This window comes from Anguilla anguilla, chromosome 5 (genome assembly GCF_013347855.1).
Source record: "Anguilla anguilla isolate fAngAng1 chromosome 5, fAngAng1.pri, whole genome shotgun sequence".
In the NCBI taxonomy this organism is placed as follows: Eukaryota; Metazoa; Chordata; class Actinopteri; order Anguilliformes; family Anguillidae; genus Anguilla; species Anguilla anguilla.
The window spans coordinates 39,246,408-39,268,013 of NC_049205.1; the positions used below are offsets into that span (position 1 = coordinate 39,246,408).

The 21,606-nt window shown below is 47.4% G+C and overlaps 1 protein-coding gene across 1 annotated transcript; it reads left to right on the forward strand.

The window, feature by feature from the left end:
* The first annotated feature begins 831 nt into the window (after nt 1-831).
* Nucleotides 832-20,213, forward strand: LOC118226921 (collagen and calcium-binding EGF domain-containing protein 1-like). The gene is made up of 11 exons (XM_035416919.1): nt 832-1,322; nt 2,836-2,916; nt 14,368-14,420; nt 14,912-15,046; nt 15,368-15,505; nt 15,996-16,129; nt 17,198-17,318; nt 17,896-18,035; nt 18,208-18,243; nt 18,510-18,545; nt 18,661-20,213. The coding sequence occupies exons 1-11, from the start codon at nt 1,216-1,218 to the stop codon at nt 18,847-18,849; spliced, it is 1,170 nt and encodes a 389-aa protein (XP_035272810.1). The 5' UTR covers nt 832-1,215; the 3' UTR covers nt 18,850-20,213.
* Nucleotides 20,214-21,606: the final 1,393 nt, after the last annotated feature.

Genomic DNA, 21,606 nt, shown 5'->3' on the forward strand with positions numbered 1-21,606 from the left:
TTTTGTTCTGATTTTCATTGCTTTCAGAGTGGCCCTATACATTTATCAGCACTCATTTCGACGGTAGCTCTATAAAAAAAGGAAGACTAGCAGTCCTTTCGGCGACAGTTAATGGGGATCCAAAATAAACAATAACCAATAAACAATGAACAGAGACAGTAGAAGAATTCTACTGAATATTACGCAATAAAGCGCACTGGAGGTAATATAATGTATTGTCCTTACAGTGATTTTTCATTGGCAATATATAAATGTGCTTCTTCTAGCAGTTAATTATATTTGAGTAACGCACTCTTTTCATAGTATTTTACACACAGTCATTGACACTGGCTCTGCACATACCCTACATCGTCGCATTTAAAGTATCATTTATAGATATATAACGTTAGCTCATTTTAGTTGAAGAATTTACCGTTTTTCAAATTAATAAATAAGTAAAGGAACATATAGTAGTAGCAGTAGTTGTAAGAACAAGAACATATGGCTTTATGTCATTATGATGCATATGATATAAAATCAACAAAAAGTCAATGTTTTAGAGCAAAAGGCATTTTGTTTCGCTTTGCTGTCTTCTATTGTGTCGGTGAAGAAAAAATGAGAAATAATTAGTCAAGCAGTCTCCTTTAGTATCAGTTTGTTCCTGAACGTGAAAAAAGCTCTGTCCCTGTCATTGTGCTTCCTACATGTCTCTGACAGGGACGCTTTCTATAGTTTATATGTGAACGATAGATGATGATCGAAAGAGCAGGGAGGAAGAGATGAAAGGAGGCTGAGATGAGAGAAATTGTGGCTGCGGATTTGGTCCACGAGAGGACGATGTGGAGGTATTTTTACGCTGTCAAACTGAGGTTTTTTTCTCTCTTTTTCCGAAGTTGGTGCTTAAAAGCAGGAATGCAAATCCGCTGGGGATTATTGAGCGGACACGCACTCATCACGACACATGGTAGAAGGAAACCTCTTCCAGGTCTGCCAAAGGGTATATGATTTGGTGCGCAATAGTTGGAGCGGCGGAGCAAACGGTCTCACTCGTTATCTTAACATTCAATACTGTTAGAGGCTACTCTGAGTTTGAATTTACCATCGCATTTAATATTGGTTATTTACGTGAAACTGACCTTACCTACACGTGTGACACATTTAAAAGGTATATTTTTATTTGTTGAAGGAGTTAAAGCAGGTACAACAAACCGCGTTCAAGAATAAAGCGCAGTTGGGATGGATCGCCTTTTTTGTGCTACATTCTTGCCTTTTGCATTCTGCGTTTTTTGGGGGAATTCTGCCGTGAGTGCTTTGACAACGCGGATGGACGTGGACCGTACGGGGTAAGTTAGACAGGTTTCTTTTTATGGTTTAATGTTGAACGACTCCTCCAGCCCCCCCCTCCCTTTTTTGTGTGCGTGCGTGCGTGCGTGTGTGTGTGTGTGTGTGTGGTGTGTGGGGGGGGGGGGGGCTGACACGAAACTTGAATGAATGTTTCATCAAAGCTGAGCTGACCGGTGCTGTTTAAAGTCGCCTGGGGCACAGAAGGGCAGATGTTCTGCTCCCGTAAGCAGTGATGATTGACGAGCAGATGTCTGAGCGAATGGGTTGCTTAAAAGTTTAGCAAGTGTTCAAACACGGATTCACTATAAACAATCGTTTGATATGTAATTACAACAATTTTTATAACATAAATGACTGCTTGCAATTCAAACAGCATAGGATATTGTTCACATATGTGTAGACGAGGACCTGGACACTGAGTCAGACAATTTATTCCAAATTCATTGACCAACCCTTTCTGACTTGGTTTATGTGATTTTCGGTAAATCCGTGATGAGGTCATATTCTTGAGAAATCCGTGAGGGCAGTAGCCTATTTGGCCGACGTGTTGAAATCCATATTGGGGAGTTTTTGTGGTAATATCAAATGCAGAGTTGATTCAGATTGAAGAACAAAACAGAGGACAGAGAACAAGCCACGAGGAGTCCTTTCGAAAGTCAATTCCAAAAGGAGGAGGTGAAAAACAATGTATGCTTTTTAAGAAAGTATGTTGCACAGTTTTCAGTCTACATCTGTATATAGGCCACTTCTCTTCTTGGCGCTTTGAATAATATGATTGTAGGCAGAAAACCGCTATTTTGTCGCACTCTTGTTTGGAATATATATTGAAAAAACGGTCTAGGTAGAATCTGATGAACAACATTAAAGTTGTGAGAGTTTCAAGCCAGGAAAGAGTATAGCACGGATCACACCACCACTGAAGCGCTACAGAAAGAGAATGAACAGGCGTCAGCTTAAGCCAGACTCAACCTGCTTTTCCCATGACTGTATGCTGGCTGGCTGCCTGTCAGACACCATTACAGGGACCACCTTACCACGGTTTCACATTATTTGTGTCCAACACATTGTGAAGACCAGTAGCCGGGGGGCACCCCCATAGTTTACTGAGGCATAAAAGGAAGTCGGGGGCTGGATGCCTTGGGGGATTTGCAGTCGTATTAGAGGTAGGGGAGAACAGAATCACATTTGAGTGACATTTGGTAATGTGCACAACTAAGTAAAGCTTCAGCAGTTGTTATAGCAGCCCCGAAATTTGGCTGTCTTACTAAATTCAAATCCAGTAATTTTTTCAGGTGTCATCTAAACAGAACCATGACCTTTTTCTCTTCATCATGTGCAAATAAATGGCCAATTTAACTGCACGTGCTCCACTCATTGATGACTAGGAACAATCACAGTATTTCTGGGTGCTTTTGTTGTCTTCTGGTTGTTCTGCGTAAAACGGATTTGTTTTAAGTAGAATTTAAAACTCCCTTTGTAACTGGACTTCTGTTTCATTTTTCCATTGGACAGGGAGGAGTGTCCAGAAAACAAGATTGTGACAATCGAGTACACATGTCTCAAAGCAGGTGGACAAAATAGCACCTGTCTCAGGTAAGAATCCACTTTCACCCTCATCAATTCCACATTGCAAGAATCACCTAAATACACCATATATACATCCCTACAGTTTTACCCTCTCCATCACATGTCCTGTTCACACACAGTAAAGTGCGCAGAGTTAAATCAACTCTTACAGAGTACGTATGCTCCCTATTCCGCTCATCTGTACTTTGTTAGAGTTAAATTAACACTGGACATTCTACTGTGCAGAAAGTATGGCAATGGTTACTTCTGTGTGCAGTCAAAAAATACAGTCTGTTTACTGATAAGGTAAGCACATGAATCTGTGTTTCGTCTCATGGGGTTTGGAGATTCATAAGAGGCAGGGCCAGCCCGGTGGCTCGGTATATCCTGCTGAGTTTCTCAGGGAAGACTAGTGCATGTGACTGTCTCTGGCTGACCAATCTCATTTCAAGTCAGAATCATGAATACTTTTTGCTACAGTCATCCTAAATGGGTGGCAGTACCACGGGCTAAAGTGTCTTTGATAGTCACCAGACCTTCCTTTATCCTCTGTGGAGGCAGTCACACAATGGCTATTGTCGATGGGCAGGCATGGGCACATAGGATGGTTAAGCCATGTGTGGTTCCTCCTGAAGGAAAAATGAACAGCTCTTTGGACAAAAGCTGGCGTGAGCAGTGGCAAGCCAAATGCATGGCTGTTTGGGTGCCTCCATTCTTTTGGGCTCTGTTTTCAAATGCAGGGGCCCGTTTTTGTGATTAGACCTATTGGCCTGTTAACGCACGAAGAGCATCGCTCTGCTGCAGCTAGAGCTTTCAGCTGCTCGTGTGAGGAGTTCTGCTGAGCCGATGCATCAATAAAGTCCTTCTGGACTTGGCTACAATGACTTGGCCAAGTTCAGCACGATTTGATTGAAACACACCGCGCGGCGTATCATTACCCAGAGAACAAAATGTTGATAAACAGCACGCTGCCTTGTTTGAATTACACAGTGTTGCAAAACCTCCGAAAGCCACCGGGATTCAAAGCGAGAGCGGAATCAACGAAGAGGCGGAGGACAAATAAGCGACAGAGCAGCGGGCCTTTGAAACAACACAGGACAAGTGGTTACGGGCCCGTCCTTCTGGATCCTTTCAGCGCCGAGTCTCCCTTGGGTCGGGGGGGGGTCGCCTGTTTCGGATTGGCGGCGGTGCCATCGGTCGGCGGTGATAAAGAGCCGATGACCTCATTGACGCTCGCTTGCTCCGTAGCCCTGGGGGTGCGCTTGAACGGCACTGTGTGGTGTGAGGCCATCAAAAACCCAGGCGGCTAATCAAACAGTGATCTACCAGCCTGTCAGGTCTTAAACTTGCTTCATCCCCGCACGCGTAATGCCCACCTTTCAGCTGGAGAGGACGAACACCTGGCTTGTGGATGGTTTTGGAGAGAGAGAGAGAGAGAGAGCGAGAGAGAGAGAGGGAGAGAGAGAGAGAGAGAGAGAGAGAGAGAGAGAGAGGGAGAGAGAGAGAGAGAGAGAGAGAGAGAGCGGGGAAAGGAATGAAAGAAGTCTGTTTCCACTCGAGTGACTGTCAAAACTGTTGTTGTAGTACAGTGGCAGAGCCTGGTCTCTGGGGGAGAGGGAAATATTTCAGACGCGGTGCAGTTTGTCCACCTCCCACAACAGGGGGGAGCATGCCATTTGAGTGAAACGCATTCGCACACCCCGTTCCCCCGCCTCGCACCGAAAAATAATAAAATGTTTCTCTGCTATTAGAAATATTTTCCTGTCGTTCCGTGAAGGCTCTGGTCTGCATTGTTTTTTTTTCTGGCGTTCCCCGGTGACGGTCCACATGGGACAATCATGTTTTGGCTGCTTTATGAAATCATTTCTGACTGTTTTCTTGGTTGGGAGCGGAGAGGGGGGCAGACTTTGGCTTTAAATTTTACTGGTCGTTAAGAACGGCAAGTGCTTTGCCGCTATGGTGAACTTACCTGAACTCTCTGACAGGTTCTTGGGCATGGACGTGGCTTGTGTTTTACGCAAATGTGAAAACCGATGTTCTACAAACGAGGATTTGAAAAATGTTGCGCGTAGTCCTGTTTTACAGCTGCTCGCGGCTACAGGTATGGGTAAAATCCGTGTGCGTCAGTAAAGCCGACCGTGATACTGTATCATTCTAGCGCCAAGGGTCTAGCAACATTCCCTGGCTGCTCTGTGTCGTATATATTGTACTGGCCTTGTGATTTTTCGTTGCCTGCTGGATTACGAGCGGCTTGTGTTGAATTTCAGCTGTCGTGCTCTTATGTGAAAGTTGGAAAGTGAGACAGAATGTTTGGGGTCTGGGATGAACTCTACGCTGCGTGTTGTAATCATAGAAACAGAAAGCGGGGGTGGCGGTGGTTGAATTCTATATTGTGGTGTGAGGGAGCCAGGGCTGCAATCACAGAGGACAGCGCAGGGAACTGTCCGTCAGTCTATCGGTTTGCCTGGCTGACCGGCGATGTGGGAAACCGTCAAACCCCTGCGGCTGGCTGTCTGTGCAGATGGAGCTGTAGGCGGAACATGGCTTGCCAAGCCTTCTCTTTATCTGTTTCCTTTTTGGGGTTGGCTACACTAAACGTGGCTCTCCTCCTATTCCCCCCTATAAGTTACCCCAACCGACCTTATCCTGACCCCCACCGATGTGCTGCCAATCACTGGTGCGGTGGAGCACAGCTGTAAGCACGTTTGTGAGACGCACCAAAGAGAAAAGGAGAAGACTGGAGGCATGTGTACATGTGCTTATGAATGTGCGTGAGCAACTAAGTGTGTGTGTAAGTGTCTGCGTGCCTGTTTTTCTCTGTGCGTGTGTATGTTTGTGATTACGTGCGTGTGCATTTCTGTGTGTGTTTCTGTGTGCGTGTGTGTGCAATAGCGTGCGTGTGTGTCTGAATGCATGTGTGTCTGCGTCTGTGTGCGTGTGTGTACAATAGAGTGCGTGTGTGTGTGTGTGTCTGCGTCTGCGTGCGTGTGTGTGTGCAATAGCGTGCGTGTGTGCATGTGTGTACAATAGAGTGCGTGTGTCTGTGTGCGTGTGTGTACAATAGAGTGCGTGTGACTGTGTGCGTGTGTCTGCGTCTGCGTGCGTGTGTGTGCAATAGCGTGCGTGTGTATGGGGGGATCAGGAAAGGGACTTGTTGCCGATCCAAATGGAAGAAGCTGAGCGTCTGGCAGGCAGTGAGCTTCTTTCTGCAGGAGGCCTGCTTGGAAAACACAGACAGCTCTACAGGAAGAAACAGGGAGGAGGAGGAGAAGACCGCAGGAGAGATCCTGCTACATATCAATCATAGCTCCAGCAATAAAACACAAGGCTAATGCCCTGTGAATGGTGGCCTTTGGTTACATGTGTTGAAGGTCTTGGATGATCTGTGTACCATTTCTCAGTGTACTGGCCTTGTCTATGCAAATCGCTTCAGGTAAATTGCCGCGAGTGGGCAAGGATTCTGTGCCTGTTGACTGTTTGGGAGTTTTTACAATTAAAGACACACCTGGCAGCCGGTTTAATCTGTTTAAAGTCAGTTCAATACAACTTAATTTATCTCCTTTGGCAACTAGTAAAACTTAGTAGTAGTAGTGCATAATACGAATAACTGTTAATGTATCTTCATTAGCACTGAAATTCAATCAGCATTTGTGCTCCAGTTTGATCATTACAAGAGTTCAGTGCAAGAATTTCCTTTCAACACTGCTATCCAAAAAATAAAACCCAAAGTTTATTTATGCACGTTTAGTCGTAAGTTGATGTAACAGACAGATGTTTATTGAATCTAGGCCCAGGCCCTTTGACCTTAATCTCAGATCTATTATATCTAATCCTGTTGTTTAGGCAAGGCTTAGTGATGAGAAATTCAGCACCAGAACAGCACCTCGGTTCTCACAGGCTCCGCTCTGAACTATCGCAGCGTGAAGCGCAACCACCTGGCAACCCTCCGCACGGTCTGGCAGAGGGACAGCTGGGCTGTCCCCCCCCCCCCCCCCCCCGGCCCCCGTGTGGAGCTCTGTGGGGAGAATGCTCGGATTCAGCCAGGCTCTGACGGAACGGAGCACCAGGCGGCAACACGACGCGTGGAGCACGCTAACCGAGCTCCAGCTTCACAAAAAGTTCTGAGAGGCCGCTCGACGCGCTCTTAGGAGGGCGGGACAGGCCTCAGCCATACGCCCTGTGATCCCCGGACCTCGCTTTGTCGAGTCCAGCCATCGCGAGACGCGTGAAGACGCCGCCGCCGCCGACGAGATGCGTGTTCATGTGCTACGCGCGGTGTTTTGATACGGTTCGGAGCGGTCGGACGCTGACAGGGATTGACAGGCCTGTACACTATCAGCAACTTGGGAAATGAGGTGCAAAGGCCAGTCGTGTCAGGATGCAGGAAGCGGAGAGGGACTAATGGGGAAAGGCCAATTTGATTTAGCCGTGCGCGCTGCGCCGCGGTAATGGGGAACAGATGCCTGGGATCGCGTTTTATTATTTAGTACCTATCACGGGGGCAGTAACAGAGTGCGGTGAGTCTGCTGATGGGAGTTTGGACGGCACCTCACACTGTGTTCCAGAAAGGTTCTTGTGGGGGGGGGGGGGGCGGTAGGGGGGTGTTGGGGGGATCTGTCGGTACGCTTTACCTATACCCTGATGAACTTGGAGCCCCCTGTCGGAGTACGGGCCTGCAAAGCTTGCCATATAAGTCCTGTTTACGGTGCCGCTGAACCGTCCCCTTTCTCGGGCACGGGTGCACCCGAACGGCGCGGCTCGTCCGGGGAGCGCGAGCGAGGCTAGCAAGTCGTGAAAACGGAGCGACGTTATTAATCTCTCGCTTCTCGCAGGCCGGCAGTTGATCTTGGAGGCTTTCAAGAATACCCTGATGAGTAACACTGCGAGCTCTACAAGCGTGCTATATCATTTTTTTTGGAGCCCGTTAGCTCCCCTGTCTGCCTTAATCATTTCTGCGCTAGGTTGCTGAAAGGCTTTCATGAACCATTTCCTGTCCGCAGCCAATGAAATCTGGTGATTTATATCTGTGTCCTCATTTTTCAGACCCAAGATTCCAGCATGCTTCTCGTCCTTTTTGCATAAATAATATTTAACCTTAATGGAGGGATAATCACCATTTTTTAAAATTATCGCTATGCAAATCAGGAGCTAGTTCTATCTTTTCCCAGCTATGGATCAACCGTAGCTGCCAACATTGCAGAAAACGCCTTCCAATAAATGAATCGAAAACTTTGATGTTGTCAGAGCATTGTTTGAAGTGCAGGGAAACCGCTGCACATGGAAACACTTTTTTCTCCGTTTAAAAAGAAAGAAAGAAAGAAAGAAAGAAAGAAAGAAAGAAAGAAAGAAATGTGTAGCATGCAACAAAAGAACTAGAGCCGGAAGCAGCCGGCATAAAACTCAGTAGCATTGCTTTCATGCTTTTTTTCTGGCCTCAAACTCCATATTGTTTTATTGTCCCATTAGGGGCGGTTAGAGTGGACTTTGGTGTGGGGTTTGAGCGGAAACCCCGCCCCAGTTAGAGTCCTGCTTGCCGGGTTTTGCTACTTCCTTTGAAGCACTGAAGGAAGCTTCATGAGCAGCCATGAAGAGTCACTGGCAAGGCTTCCCCCACCTCCATTCTGCTTCATACTTTGAGTCACCCTGTATCTTTTCCTTTGATCTTGCCCCCATGAGATGTGCCCAACGGCGCAATCGCTCTGCGGGTAAGACAGGTAAGGCACGCAAAGCATGGCGCGCACCGGGGACGGTCACATGACCATCCATCAGCAGAACCAGGCCCACGTCCAGTGACACCCAGAGTAGCAGGGGTGGGGTGAAGACAGGGGTCAGAAATTCCAAATTCCTGTGGTGACATAGTCTCTCTGGGGTCATAGTCTCAGTGGGGGCTCAGTGACTCTTTCTCTCTGTCTCTGTCTGTCTGTCTCTCTCTCTCTCTCTGTCTCTCTCTCTCTGCAATGGAGAAGGATGCTATTGCATGTTATCGGCGTATAAAAGTTCTGGAGGGACAGGAGAGGAAGTTGCAAATAATGGCCGCGGTAGGAGGGGGAAGCGAGAAGGAGAGAGGAGGAGGTGGGGGGGGGGGGAGTCGGTGACAGCGTTTCTGCGGCTCAGCCGGGGAGCGAGCGGCCTGGCTCTCCGGTGAAAGCGCGCTCTGTCCAGCGCCTGCCGCTGTGTGATGTGTCCCCCGGGGGTCGCGGCGCTGGAAGCTCGCTGACAGAGTAAATAAACAGCAGCCCCATGCGCTCGCTCACATTACAGATAACATCTCAATGTCTGCGCCGAGAAGGACGAAGATGGATGCCCGTTCCAGCCCTTCTGTTACTTTCAAAGTTGGTTTTTTTTTACGATTTATGTATGCTTCTACTTGCAGCTTCTTTTATGGAAAACTTATTTTTGATTTTTCAATTGTCTAATGTGTTCTGTCAGTCCATGCACTGGTAGTAATGCTATATATCTGCATTACTATATATTACATTAACACATGTGCATGCTGCTTTGATATTCACCACAGACACGCACAGGCTCACAAAGACATTTACATACGCAGACATTAACAGACACCCCTACATCTTTGGAGTGGGTCAGTGTCCTCTGTTGTCCACATTTCCAACCCCGTCGAAGCATGAAAATCTAAAACCGCTGAGTCCGGTAAAGATGTGATTGGCTGCGCCTGTCATTGAGAGCTTCTCATCCTTGTCTGTTCCTGGATGTTAGGTTGCGTCTCTCGCTCTCTGTCCCAGGGCTTGTGTGTGTCCGTCGCCGCAGCGTTTGTCTCCGAGCCCCCGCCCCTGGAGGAGCGGAGAGAGGAAGTCAAAGTAACCGCGATCGGTCACTCAAAGCCTCACACGGGCCGCGTCTCTGCGCCTTTACCCCTCTCCTTTCAGGGGGCTTGAATGTGGAAACCCTATCTGAGGTCTAGTGGAGGGCTGCTCCCCTAACCCCTCGTGCTTGGGGGAATACGTTTAATTGATTGTGGCTTTAGGCCCTGTTTATGGAAAACATCACTTTAATTTGTCCTTGTTTGGCTGGCCGTAAGGCTCCGCAGACCTGGGGTTCATAATGGATACCCTTCCTTTGTAGTACATTCTTGCCGCTAATGCACAAATAAATCACGCCGCCGCGAACGGAAAACAATAACAGTGAACGCGCCCCCCCCCCCCCCCCCGGGGGCAGCCTCTTGCTAAAGCACATAATCTGGCGTGTAAAGCGATCCCGGGGCCTGGTGCGTCTCTGCGCAGCGTCCGCCGTCTCCCCGCCCGGCGCTCTGCTGATCTTGGCAGCCGCAGCCGACGCGGGGTCCTGCAAGGGCTCCTCCGCCCCACAGCAGGTAGCCTGGGCGGGCAGGGAGGACGAGGGGGGGCAGGGTGGGTCGCTGATGGACATGCCTGCTTTGGAGATGGACAACCCCCACACTCCAACCCACCCCCCCAACCGGAGCCCAAGAACTTGGCCACTCACTGAGTCAGTGTGCGGAGTCCCGTGATTCTCTCTGTCAGCCACTGAGGGGGCTTGGCTGAGTTTTGTAGTGAGATTTAACTGAGACCAAACCACACGGGCAGAAACTATGTCTGCTTCTCCCAAAGCTTCGCTTTCTCTCTGCTGTAAGACTGAAAAACAGCTCGGGCGCAGCCAAGGACGCCTATGGTGGAAGGGCTTCGGCGTATCCATCCTTACACGGACGTGCTTTGAAGAGATAAGGGCCTGGATTCGATTAACATTTATCTTTATCCTTGTCTCGCAGTTAAATGCAAGTTGTTTGGTTTTGGCTCAGTTGGGATTTTTTTTATATTCTTTTCCCTTCTGGAAAATGGCCATCGTGAAGTGCTATATGACAGCCTGCCATAAAGATTGATTGATACGCAGAATTTGCCAAGTTTCGTGATCAAATGATCTCATCTAACTACAGCTGTAAAGGGAAAAAAGGCTTGCCTTATTTTATTCATCAAAGTAGATAAATGTTAAGTGTTGATTGAATCCAAATGTTGATTGAATAAAATTATCTGAAGTGGTTGCAGGTGAACTGGGGAGATTATTCTGCCAGCTGTGTAGGTCAGACTGTCTTACCATCTGTTTATTGGTTTTTATGTGAGATATAAAGTTGTTGATGGGCAACAATGTGGCATAATGGTTAAGGAACAGGCTTTGTAGCCCAAGATGTGCTGGTTTGATTGGTGCTGTACTCTTGAGCACCAACTTAACCTGCATTGCTTCAGTAAATATCCAGCTGTATAAATGGATTCTGTGTAATGAATGTAAAAGCTCTGGATAAGAGTGTCTACTAAATGACAGTAGCGTAAAAATTTATATGAACATTTGACTGCTTGCTTGTTATAGGTCACTTAATCCTTGTTTCCTGGTTTATTTTTCCAGGTTCACTTTTGCTGGTTCATTTTGTTTCAGTGCGGCTTATTTTTGCTTTGGTCTACCTAACCTCACATGTTACTTGGCAGTTCAAAAGGTCTGTGAAATTACCTTAACATCTGCAGGTTGGCTATCTGGCCGCTGCCTGTTTTAGTTTGTCACAGTGAATTATTCTTACACACCTGCGAGGATTTTAGAGACGCGCGTTTTTGGAGCGCACGGCCTGAAGTCATGTCGACAAAAGCAAACGAAGGCGAAAGGCAAGAACGGTGCCGTTTTAAAGGGAGTCTGTTCCAGATCTTCCCTAGTTAGGTTACGTCCAGAGGAGCGGGTCGGATATTCGCTTCCCACATGAGCGGGAAGCTCCCGGTGTCCGGCAGGCGGAGAGAGAGAGAGGAAGCGAGGGACTTCCCTCCTCCGCCAGGGCCCTTTAATGAGCCCTCGTGTTCTTTACGGATCACTTTCACTAATGACCCTGCTGACGTTTACAAGCTGCTTCGTGTTACTCCTCCACTGCGGCCTGCAGACACGCACGCCTGTCACGTCAGCAGTGTGTGTGTGTGAACGCTTGTGTCCCCACCCCACACCCCCATGCCAGAGCAGTGTTTTGGGACCCACCGGTGGGTCACGGGAGGGAGAGAGGTTAGGGTGGGTCATGAGAAACATGGATATTTTTATATTATATACTTTCCGTCGATGTTCACACCGGTCAAATAAAACTTGTTATATGCATTGTTGCATATTACAGGGTGCGGGTGGTTAAATAAAAATTTTATTTCCAGTTCCAGTTCCAATTTGCTACTTGAAATGTGTTAGGCTACAACTGAGGAAGGGGTGGATCACAGAAAATATGAATACATTTGGAAATTTAGAAATTCATAAATAGAGTGCATGCCCAGAAAGTACAGAAACCACTGCACACCCAAACTAGTTTGTGGAGTGCTATGGCTACTAATTGTTAGGATTTTCTTTTGGCTCATTAACCCAGTTGAGGGCTGTGAATGCAGCTGGGGACATCAGAGCCATGTCCTTTAGCAGTCTGACAGACAGACAGACAGACAGACAGAAGGACAGACATACAGGCAGGCAGACAGACAGATGGGCAGGCAGGCAGACAGACAGACAGACAGATGGGCAGGCAGGCAGGCAGGCAGACAGACAGTCAGATAGGCAGGCAGACATGCAGGCAGCCAATCTAACAGACAGGCTGGCAGGCAGGCAAACAGACAGGCAGACAGACAGACAGCCTCTCTGGCTCTGTTTATGTTGAGAGCAGCCGCGGCTGGCAGGCAGACAGACAGACAGGCAGGCAGGCAGGCAGATAGACAGACAGGCAGACAGACAGACAGCCTCTCTGGCTCTGTTTATGTTGAGAGCAGCCGCGGCAGGCAGGCAGGGGGTCAGCTGTGGGAACTCCCCGCTCTCCGTCACCCCGGAGCGTCCAGCAGGTCCCGGCGTGACCCCCACAGCAGGGAGCCCCGCAGGACCGGGGCCGTGGAGATTGGGTGCCAGGGGAGGGGGGAAGGCGGGGCGCATCTGTTCCCCATTTGTCGGGCCCTGCCCTCTGCTTCCGAGCGCGGAGGGAGAACGGAGAGAGGGAAGGGTGGAGACGCTCGGGCCTGCTGCTATTCTCTGCGGAGAAACCAGACGACGGCTGAGCCGTCAACCACCGCGACCCTCCACCCCCCAGCAATAATGCGAAAACGGTCAGGACAAGGCGACGCTTCGTCTGTCGTCTGTCAGCGCCGCAACGGGCCCATTTCATTGGTTGCTTCTTTCCATAGGAGAGATAGGAAGATGGGTCAGGGAAGTCTGAGAGGAGTGATTTAGGGTTATGTTGCACGGCCTTTGGAGAAGAATAAAAAGTCAACTCAAGAAAGCCCTGAATGAGGTAACACGCTAAATTTCCTGTGACTAAACCATGTGATTTTTTAAGCGGAAAACTATTTTCTTTTTCCCTGCTATTTTTGTTGCGTGATGAGATGAGTGTTCCAGCGTTCATTTCCCGAACGTTCCCCTCTGTCCCGTTCTCATCTCTAATGCCTGTAACATGTGGTGCGGTTTTAAAAGTGTGATGATGTTTCCTGTTGTTGCCAGATGCGGCTGTTGCTAGGAGTAGCGCTGAAAGGACAGATGCGCTTGAGCAAGTGGAGCAGGTTTCTGCTCTGTGAGAATCGTACAGGCTGCATGCAGCACAGGCAGACGGTCTCTAAAGACTCAACCATTGCCGAGTTGATGGCCTCAATCAGCTGTGTTAAAGAAAGGAAATACAATTTTTTTTGATTGAGGTTGATAATTTACTCAAAGGGTCTTTTTTCATAGTTTTGCTGGGATTGTTTACAAAGGCAACTGTCATACAGTACTCTTCGTGTACGTGTTGTTAAGTATTTTCTTGTAACTGGGTTGTAACTCTTGACCAGTACATTCCAAGTAGTCATGTCACCATGTGATCTATGGTTAGGAAGACGGATAAACTCTCCTTGAAATGTAGACATAACATCCTCTTTATTACCATAATATGTTCTTTCGTTTTTTACGCAGAAAACACCCCAGTGCAAAAATTGGTCTGAAAGAAACTTTTTCACTCTGCAAAACACTTTGCAGTAGTTCTAGTCAGAAACATAGATGTTTCAGTCAGTCTTTTGCTTTTGTTGAGCCTTTGCATAAAGCAGATAACACTCTCTGTGTTCACACAGGAGCCAGACAGCCCTCCTCGAATAGTGACAACAGAAGGGGAGGGGGTGGTGACACTTTATCCAACACTGTGTCTTAATGCTCAAAAACAACCACACATCCCTCCTTCAAGCCTGACCAGTGACAGACAAAATCAAATGAACAGGCATCTGTCATTAATCAATGGCAGTACAAGCTCTTTTACGAGCTATTGTTTATGCACAGAGAGCATGATCTAATGTTAGCTGCGGTTGGCCTAGGCCACCTACCTAGAACATCTTACATTAATTGGCTATGTTTAATCATTATTGGGGGGGGCTAATGCATTACGTTTCATTGCTTGATTACTTTGGATTGCTTAATTGTACATGGCAGGAATTAAACTGTGTTTTGATGGGTTGAGCCAGAACTCTGTGCTAATGAGCCCTGTCTCTGTTTCAGGAGGAAGTGCTGTGAGGGGTACAGGTTTGTGATGGGGCATTGCATACCAGAAAGTAGGTAAAAAATACACCTGCTCTCTTCACTCCACTCGTTAACTCTCTGAGACAAATGAAACATAGAGGGGCGCTTAAAGTGAAATAAGAACACTAAATGGCATATGTATAGCTGAGTATGTTAGAGTGTTAATGCAGCTTTCAAAATGACGTGACTTATATTTGTAATTAAGAACTTTAACCACAAGAGGGCAGCATGACACAGAATAACAAAACAAACATCTGCTGCATTCCAGCTAATGTGATTATTTGGACTGTGAAGCTAAAAGGGGATTCAAATGGAATTTTGAATTTTGTTTGGGTATTCACAATATTATGTGCAGCTCAATGTAACTGTGTGGAGAAGATGTCTGTTTGTCTGTGTGTTTGTGTGTATGACCGAGTATGCGTATGTGCATGTGAGTGGGTGCATATGTGTGTGTGAGAGTGAGTGAGTGAATGGGTGAGTGAGTGAGTATATCTTCAGTTGATTCTTTTGCTGCCATCTACAGGTGTGGATGTCTGTGCGGGCTCCCCCTGTGAGCAGCAGTGCACTGATAACTTTGGGCGGGTTGTCTGCACCTGCTACCCCGGGTTCCGCTTCGACAGGGAGCGCCATCGCAGCCACCAGCACCCGTACTGCCTGGGTCAGTCCACTGTTTTACAGAAACCTATTGCCCAATAAGAATGGTCTATCCTCCCTCTCACCCAATCAGCACTCTTTCTGCTTTCGCTCAGTTGGTCATCTTGAATTTTTCTCTCCCACAGTGAGAGAAATACCCACTGCTTAAACCTTCTACTGTCCTATGTTTCAGTCCTGCTTCTCTTAACCGATCAGCCTTCTGTTCCCACTCTTTGTTTCTGTAATCCTCTTGGCAATAACAGCTTTCTTCTTTCATGTATTGAACATTATATTGAATGATAGCAGACACTGATCCCCCCCTGTGATGTATTTCTGGTTATTCTAGATGTGGATGAGTGTGAGGAGTCAAATGGTACTGTGTGCGACCAGCACTGTGAGAACACGGCGGGCAGCTTCCTCTGCCGCTGCAGCAGCGGCTACAGCCTGGCTCCAGACCAGCGGTCCTGTCTGCCCAGTCACAACCGTGAGTCCTCTGCCTCTCCATGCCAATAATCCGACCAATAAAACAGGCCCAGCCTGATGCTGAGTCCTCTTTCTCACCACCTGAACCTCTCTCTCTCTGTCTCACTTCCTCCCCTCCCTCTCTCTGTCTCACCTCCTCCCCCTCCCTCTCTCTGTCTCACCTCCTCCCCTCCCTCTCTCTGTCTCACCTCCTCCCCTCACTCTCTCTGTCACACCTCCTCCCCCTCCCTCTCTCTGTCACACCTCCTCCCCCTCCCTCTCTCTGTCTCACCTCCTCCCCTCCCTCTCTCTGTCTCACCTCCTCCCCCTCCCTCTCTCTCACTTCCTGCCCCTCCCTCTCTCTGTTTCACCTCCTCCCCTCCCTCTCTCTGTCTCACCTCCTCCCCTCCCTCTCTCTGTCTCACCTCCTCCCCCTCCCTCTCTCTCACCTCCTCCCCCTCTCTCTCTCTGTCTCGCCTCCCCCTCTCTGGTGGCGCTCTGGTGGGATGCAGTGAGCTCCTCGGGGAAGTCGGACACGCTGATGAGCGCGGGGTCGTGCTCCCTGACCTGCCAGGACTTTGTCAGCATGAAGAACAGTCTGCTGCAGCTCAAACTGAGGCTGGGCAGCACCCAGCCCACCAGCCAGGTACGGTTCACCACATTCAAACTTCAGTCAATCAATCTTAGCCCCACACTAAGGTATGGTTCACCGCACTCAAACTTAGACCGATACTCAGGCACTGTTCACTATACTCAAACTTAGCCTCATACTGAGATACGGTTCACCACACTCAAACTTAGCCTCATACTGAGATACGGTTCATCACACTCAAACTTAGCCCCATACTGAGATACGGTTCCCCACACTCAAACTTAGCCCCATACTGAGACACAGTTCACCACACTCAACCTTAGCCCCATACTGAGACACAGTTCACCACACTCAACCTTAGCCCCATACTGAGACACAGTTCACCACACTCAAACTTAGCCTCATACTGAGACACGGTTCCCCACATTCAAACTTAGCCTCATACTGAGATACGGTTCATCACACTCAATCTTAGCCCCATACTAAGATACGGTTCACCACACTCAAACCTAGCCCCATACTCAGGCGTGGTTCACCACGCTCAAACTGTGTGCAAAACAAGGTTTGATGCATCCATGCGTCTATCGGCAGACAACAGAAACGCCTGCTTACAAGCTGGGGTCCAAAAAATGAATTCCACTTTAATGGCCATACCATACTATCATGCTTGTATCCATGGATTTTATTTACAGGCATATGGGCTCCTGTTGAAGGTCTTAGTAAATGGAAATGTTGTTCTGTGAGTGTGTGAGTAAATCAAATGCGTGGGAACAAACTGGTAACCTTGAAACTTTTTTCTGCTTCTGATAAAGCTCCATCCCACAATATGGCAGATCGATCTATATGCACATGTGGTTTATTTCATGAAAGGCTATAAAACACACCTGTGTACATATGATAAGAATATACTGTACACGGAGTTTACCCTGAATTTGCACAGCTTTGGCCCAGTATATCAGGAAACTTGACACATAATAGACTCCATGAGAGAATGCAGAAGTCATAAGAAAATGTTATTCAAAATGTCAGTCCGGGAGAGCTTTGAATATCATAATAAAAGCGGAGAACTGGCCAATGACAGAGGATTAATGTGTTGTGTTGGTGTACTCGTGTGGTTGGTAGGTTCTGTCTCCTGGCCTGGCCAACAGTAGTGACAAGCCCTCGCAGGGGTGGGGAGGAAAAGGTTCAGTCTCCCCTGCTCCTCCTGGCCCACCTGGTTCTCCGGGACCACCTGGGGCTCCAGGTACGTGCACCAGGTGCTATCTGTTCTGTCTGTGTGACTGCTAAGGAGGTATCAGCGCTGTCAGTCTCAATTTCAGGCACTCACTTTCAATATTCTTTATACTGGCAAATAAAATAGATATAAATATATTTTATGGAAGTGTGGTCCTTATCTCATTTTTGCATATTTAATGCAGGACCGGCACCCAACTTCACATACTGTTGAGTTGAGTGCATTTCTTTTCCTTTATTATACTGGCATGACAAATTCATATTGCCAAAGTATATGCTTACTGTAAAAGTGTAATGCAATATTGTAGGATATAATAATATATGATTTTTTTATGTTAAGGAAAGAAAAGTAACTCACAATTTAAACTAGTTGGTAATAGTAAAATTTCATATTAAATTGGAGCAATATCTTGGATATCAAAAGGCAAATTAAATAATGCATGCAAAGAAAATTAATTTGTTCATTATTTACTGTAAAAGAATATTAAAATAGCAGTAATCACTCGAGTGGAAACAGACTTCTTTCATTCCTTTCCCCTCTCTCTCTCTCTCTCTCTCTCTCTCTCTCCGTCTCCTTTGTTTCCTAGGACTGCGTGGAGAGCCGGGTGAGCAGGGAGAGCCCGGACCCAGGGGCCTGTCGGGCCTCCAGGGGCCTCGAGGAGATATGGGTCCCATGGGGCCTGAGCCAGACCTTAACCACATTAAAAGAGGCCGCAGGGGCCCCGTGGTGAGTGTACACACATGCGTACCGAAGACTCTTCTCTTGCTTTAGCTTGTCCAGCACTGGCTCATTTTTGGAATCATTGGCTGTATTTAGAATGCTCTAATTTGAAGACCACTGGAACCCTTCTTTAGAATGTGTTTGATATCTGTGCTTATAATTCTGTGAACTCCACCAGGGACCACCAGGTGCTCCAGGAAGAGATGGCCAGAAGGTAACGTGGCATCACCTTGCATTTTGTGTGCGAGCATACATGTGTGCATTTGTGTTCGGATGTGCGTGCTTGTATGCGTGCACGTGGAGGCATCTACGTTTCTGTTTGTGTGTGCAGTACGCGCATGTGAAATTGCAAGAGAAAGGCTGATCCCATAAGGTGTGCACAGTAGGCCCCATCATGGCCTCAGTTCAAGGTTCACACAAGCTGTGCATGTGTGTGTTTGTGTGTGTGTGTTCTTACATGTGGGTATCTATGCTCTGCAGGGGGACAGAGGTGCTCCTGGACCAAGAGGACCAGCGGTAAGCCTCTTTACCATAGATTCCAGTTCATTGGCCTCAAGATGCATGCAGAGCCCAGCATTGCTCCCATGGTCTTGATTGATTGTCTCATCACTCTGATTTCCTTTCCCCCCAGGGACCCCCTGGCTCCTTTGACTTCCTATTGCTGATGATGGCAGACATTCGAAATGACATCATCGAGCTACAGGAGCAGGTGTTCGGGCAGAGGCGTGGCATCTCCCTGGATGCCCCACCCCATTCCAGTGGAGAGACGGGACTTGGGGAATGGGGGTCAGGGCAAGAGGAGCACATGTTTAATACCTGACCATGGGACCTCCAGAGACAGTGCCCTGCAGTGGAAAATTTTAGACTGAGCAACTTGCACACAAACAGAAGCCCAAAGTGGACTGCTCTCCTCCTGTTATGTGTTTGTCTTTAAAGTCAGAATCAGGTCTCAAACTTATCCTCCTGGTGACATTCTGCCAGATATTGACACCTCTGGCATTTTTCCATCCTCTCAAGTAACAGAGACAAAGACTGTCGAGAGAGAAACTGGATTTCTCACTGCTCATGCCAAATGTTACTGCCTTGTTACTCCTCTCTTCAGCTCCAGAGGAAGGTACTAAAGACTGCCCCTCCTTCGAGCTTGAATCACTTACACCACCGCCTGCGTCTTTCTTAGCACAGTTTCAGAGGCGTGGACCTCTCCTACACGTTAATGCCCATGTCCTGGTACACTGCGTACTGAGCCAGAGCCTCCTACAGTGCCTTTTCATAAAGCTCCTTTACTGTACCTCCTCCAAAAAACATATATGCACATTATTAATATTGCTGAAACATTTTGGGAACACTTTCTTTGAATAGTCTTAGATGGAAACGGTCATAGAAACGGTTTTATAGTTTCTTAAGGACTACACGATCAATGATAAATACCTATATTAACAACCATAACAATTCATGAGGTGTGTTTTGTCACCAACGATCTATATATGCCGCTTTGCATTTGACATATTTATGAATGTCTGTATAGTGCTCATCAAGGTTCAGTGTTGTGCTTATGAAAATGTTATATTGCTTTTATGAAGGACTGTTCATAGAAAATGTTTCTTAAATTTTACACAGCGGTTTCAAGAAGACACAAACAGTACATGTGTGCACTAAATGAAAGAGTTTTGAGAATAGTGGCATCAGCTAAGAGGGATAAACAAGCCTGAGTTGATGGAGGACCCTTGAAAATTGTTTTTTTTCCCCCTGAAACTCATATTTTTTAAATATTCTGATGAATGGTTCCCTATCTTCTGTAATTGTGTCAGAAATCTTTGCTGCCCTGAAAGCCATGTCTGGACATGAAGCACAGACTGCTGTCTCCATGTTGACACTGCAGTGGATGGGCTTTGTTAGCTTGCTTTGCAGCACTATGATTTAGACACAAGAATACTTTGGGTGTGAGTGCGCATGCGTGCATGTGTGTGTTCCTTGGTGTTTGTGCAACTGTGTGAGCGCGTGCGTATGTGTGGGCTTAAAGGCTTGCATCAGCCCAGCATTAATATTAACCAGGTCAAGATGTTCACGGACCATACTGCCAGCAAGCATCTACTAATCAGAAATAATATGTGTCGTTAAATTATAAATGCCAAGAATGTAAATAGTTATAAGCAGTGAATAAAATGAAGGAATCGCACAAACAAATCTTCGCAGGGCCAGCTGTTTGGCCCAGGCTTGGGAAAGCAGGTTGTTTCTTTATTGTTTTCTCGGATGTTTGCGGTCAGCTGTTTTCATGAAAATGTGTGTGGCCCTGCATGCGTGGAATACCAATACCGTGTGGGTATGTCTACAGACGTGCCTATTTGTCAGTCTGTGTGTATTGGCAGCTGGGTATGTATGAGAGCTATATACATATACATTTTTTCTATCCCTTTTCTTATACCAATGCAAACCAGGATCGAGGTGGCCACAGGGCAAGTAGGGCAGCTCGTAATGTCCCTTTGTCCCTTTCTCCAGAAACTTCTTCCAACATCTCCTGAGGGATCCACAGACATTCATATGTCAGCTGGGAGATGTAATCCCTCCAGCATATCCTAGGTCTGCCCTGATTTCTCCTCTGAGTTGGCAGAGTCAACTAACCAAAGCTTGTGACCATAGGTGAGAAGAAGAATGACGATTGATCTGTGAATTGAGAACTTATGGGTTCCTCTTCACCACCACAGTCTGACACAACGCTGACATTACTGCAGCCGCTGCACCTAACCAGCAGTCAGAGTTTGATTCCCAGGTAATTGGAACACACCCTCCAGTCCCCTTTCTCAAAGATGGGAACCACCACCCTGGTCTGCCATCCTAAAAGCACTGTTCCCAACCTCCAAATGACATTGAAGATCTGCGTCAGGCATGATACCCCAACAACATTCAGATCCTTCAGCATTTTGGTATAGATTTAATTGATCACCAATGCTCTACCACTGAGGAGCTTTCTGACCACCCAAGTGACTTCTGGCATGGAGATGGTTCCTGGCCTTCTGAATGTTCCATCTGTGCCTCCTGAAATGAGGGTGTGCCTATAAGGTACTCATAGTGCTCCTTCCACCTTCCGCTAATATCCCCAGTTGAGGTCAGAGTTTCGCCAACCTTGCTGAGAACTGCATGTCCCACTTTACCCTCTTGAGGTGCGAAATAGTTTTCTAAAACCTCTTTGAGCTCACCTGAAACTCATTCTGCAATGTCCCTTCAAAGTCTCCCCACACCTCAGCTTTTGCTTCCTGAACTGCATAAGTTTCAGCCTTTTGCCAGGCAGTACCTGTCTTCTGAATCAGGAATTCTCCAACTAGGCCCAAAAGACCTCCTTCTCCAGCTTGGCAGCTTCCTGTCAGAGTCCACCAATGGGTTCTTGGGTTGCCACCAGAACAGATACTCATGAGCTGACAACCACAGATTCTTGACCTACGTGTTTGGGCCTACCAAGTTTTTTCCAGCAGCATCCTGTACCATCTGATCCAATTCACTACCAGATGGAGATGAGTTGACAGCTCAGCCCTTTTCTTCACTTGAGTGACCGGAACATATAGCCATGGGTCTGACGACACAA

Coding starts and splice junctions, on each gene's coding strand:
- LOC118226921 (XM_035416919.1), top strand. CDS start 1,216: ATGGATCGCCTTTTTTGTGCTACATTCTTGCCTTTTGCATTCTGCGTT. Junction 17,319..17,895: donor GGGACCACCTGGGGCTCCAG/GTACGTGCACCA, acceptor TTTGTTTCCTAG/GACTGCGTGGAGAGCCGGGT. Junction 18,546..18,660: donor CTGGACCAAGAGGACCAGCG/GTAAGCCTCTTT, acceptor CTTTCCCCCCAG/GGACCCCCTGGCTCCTTTGA.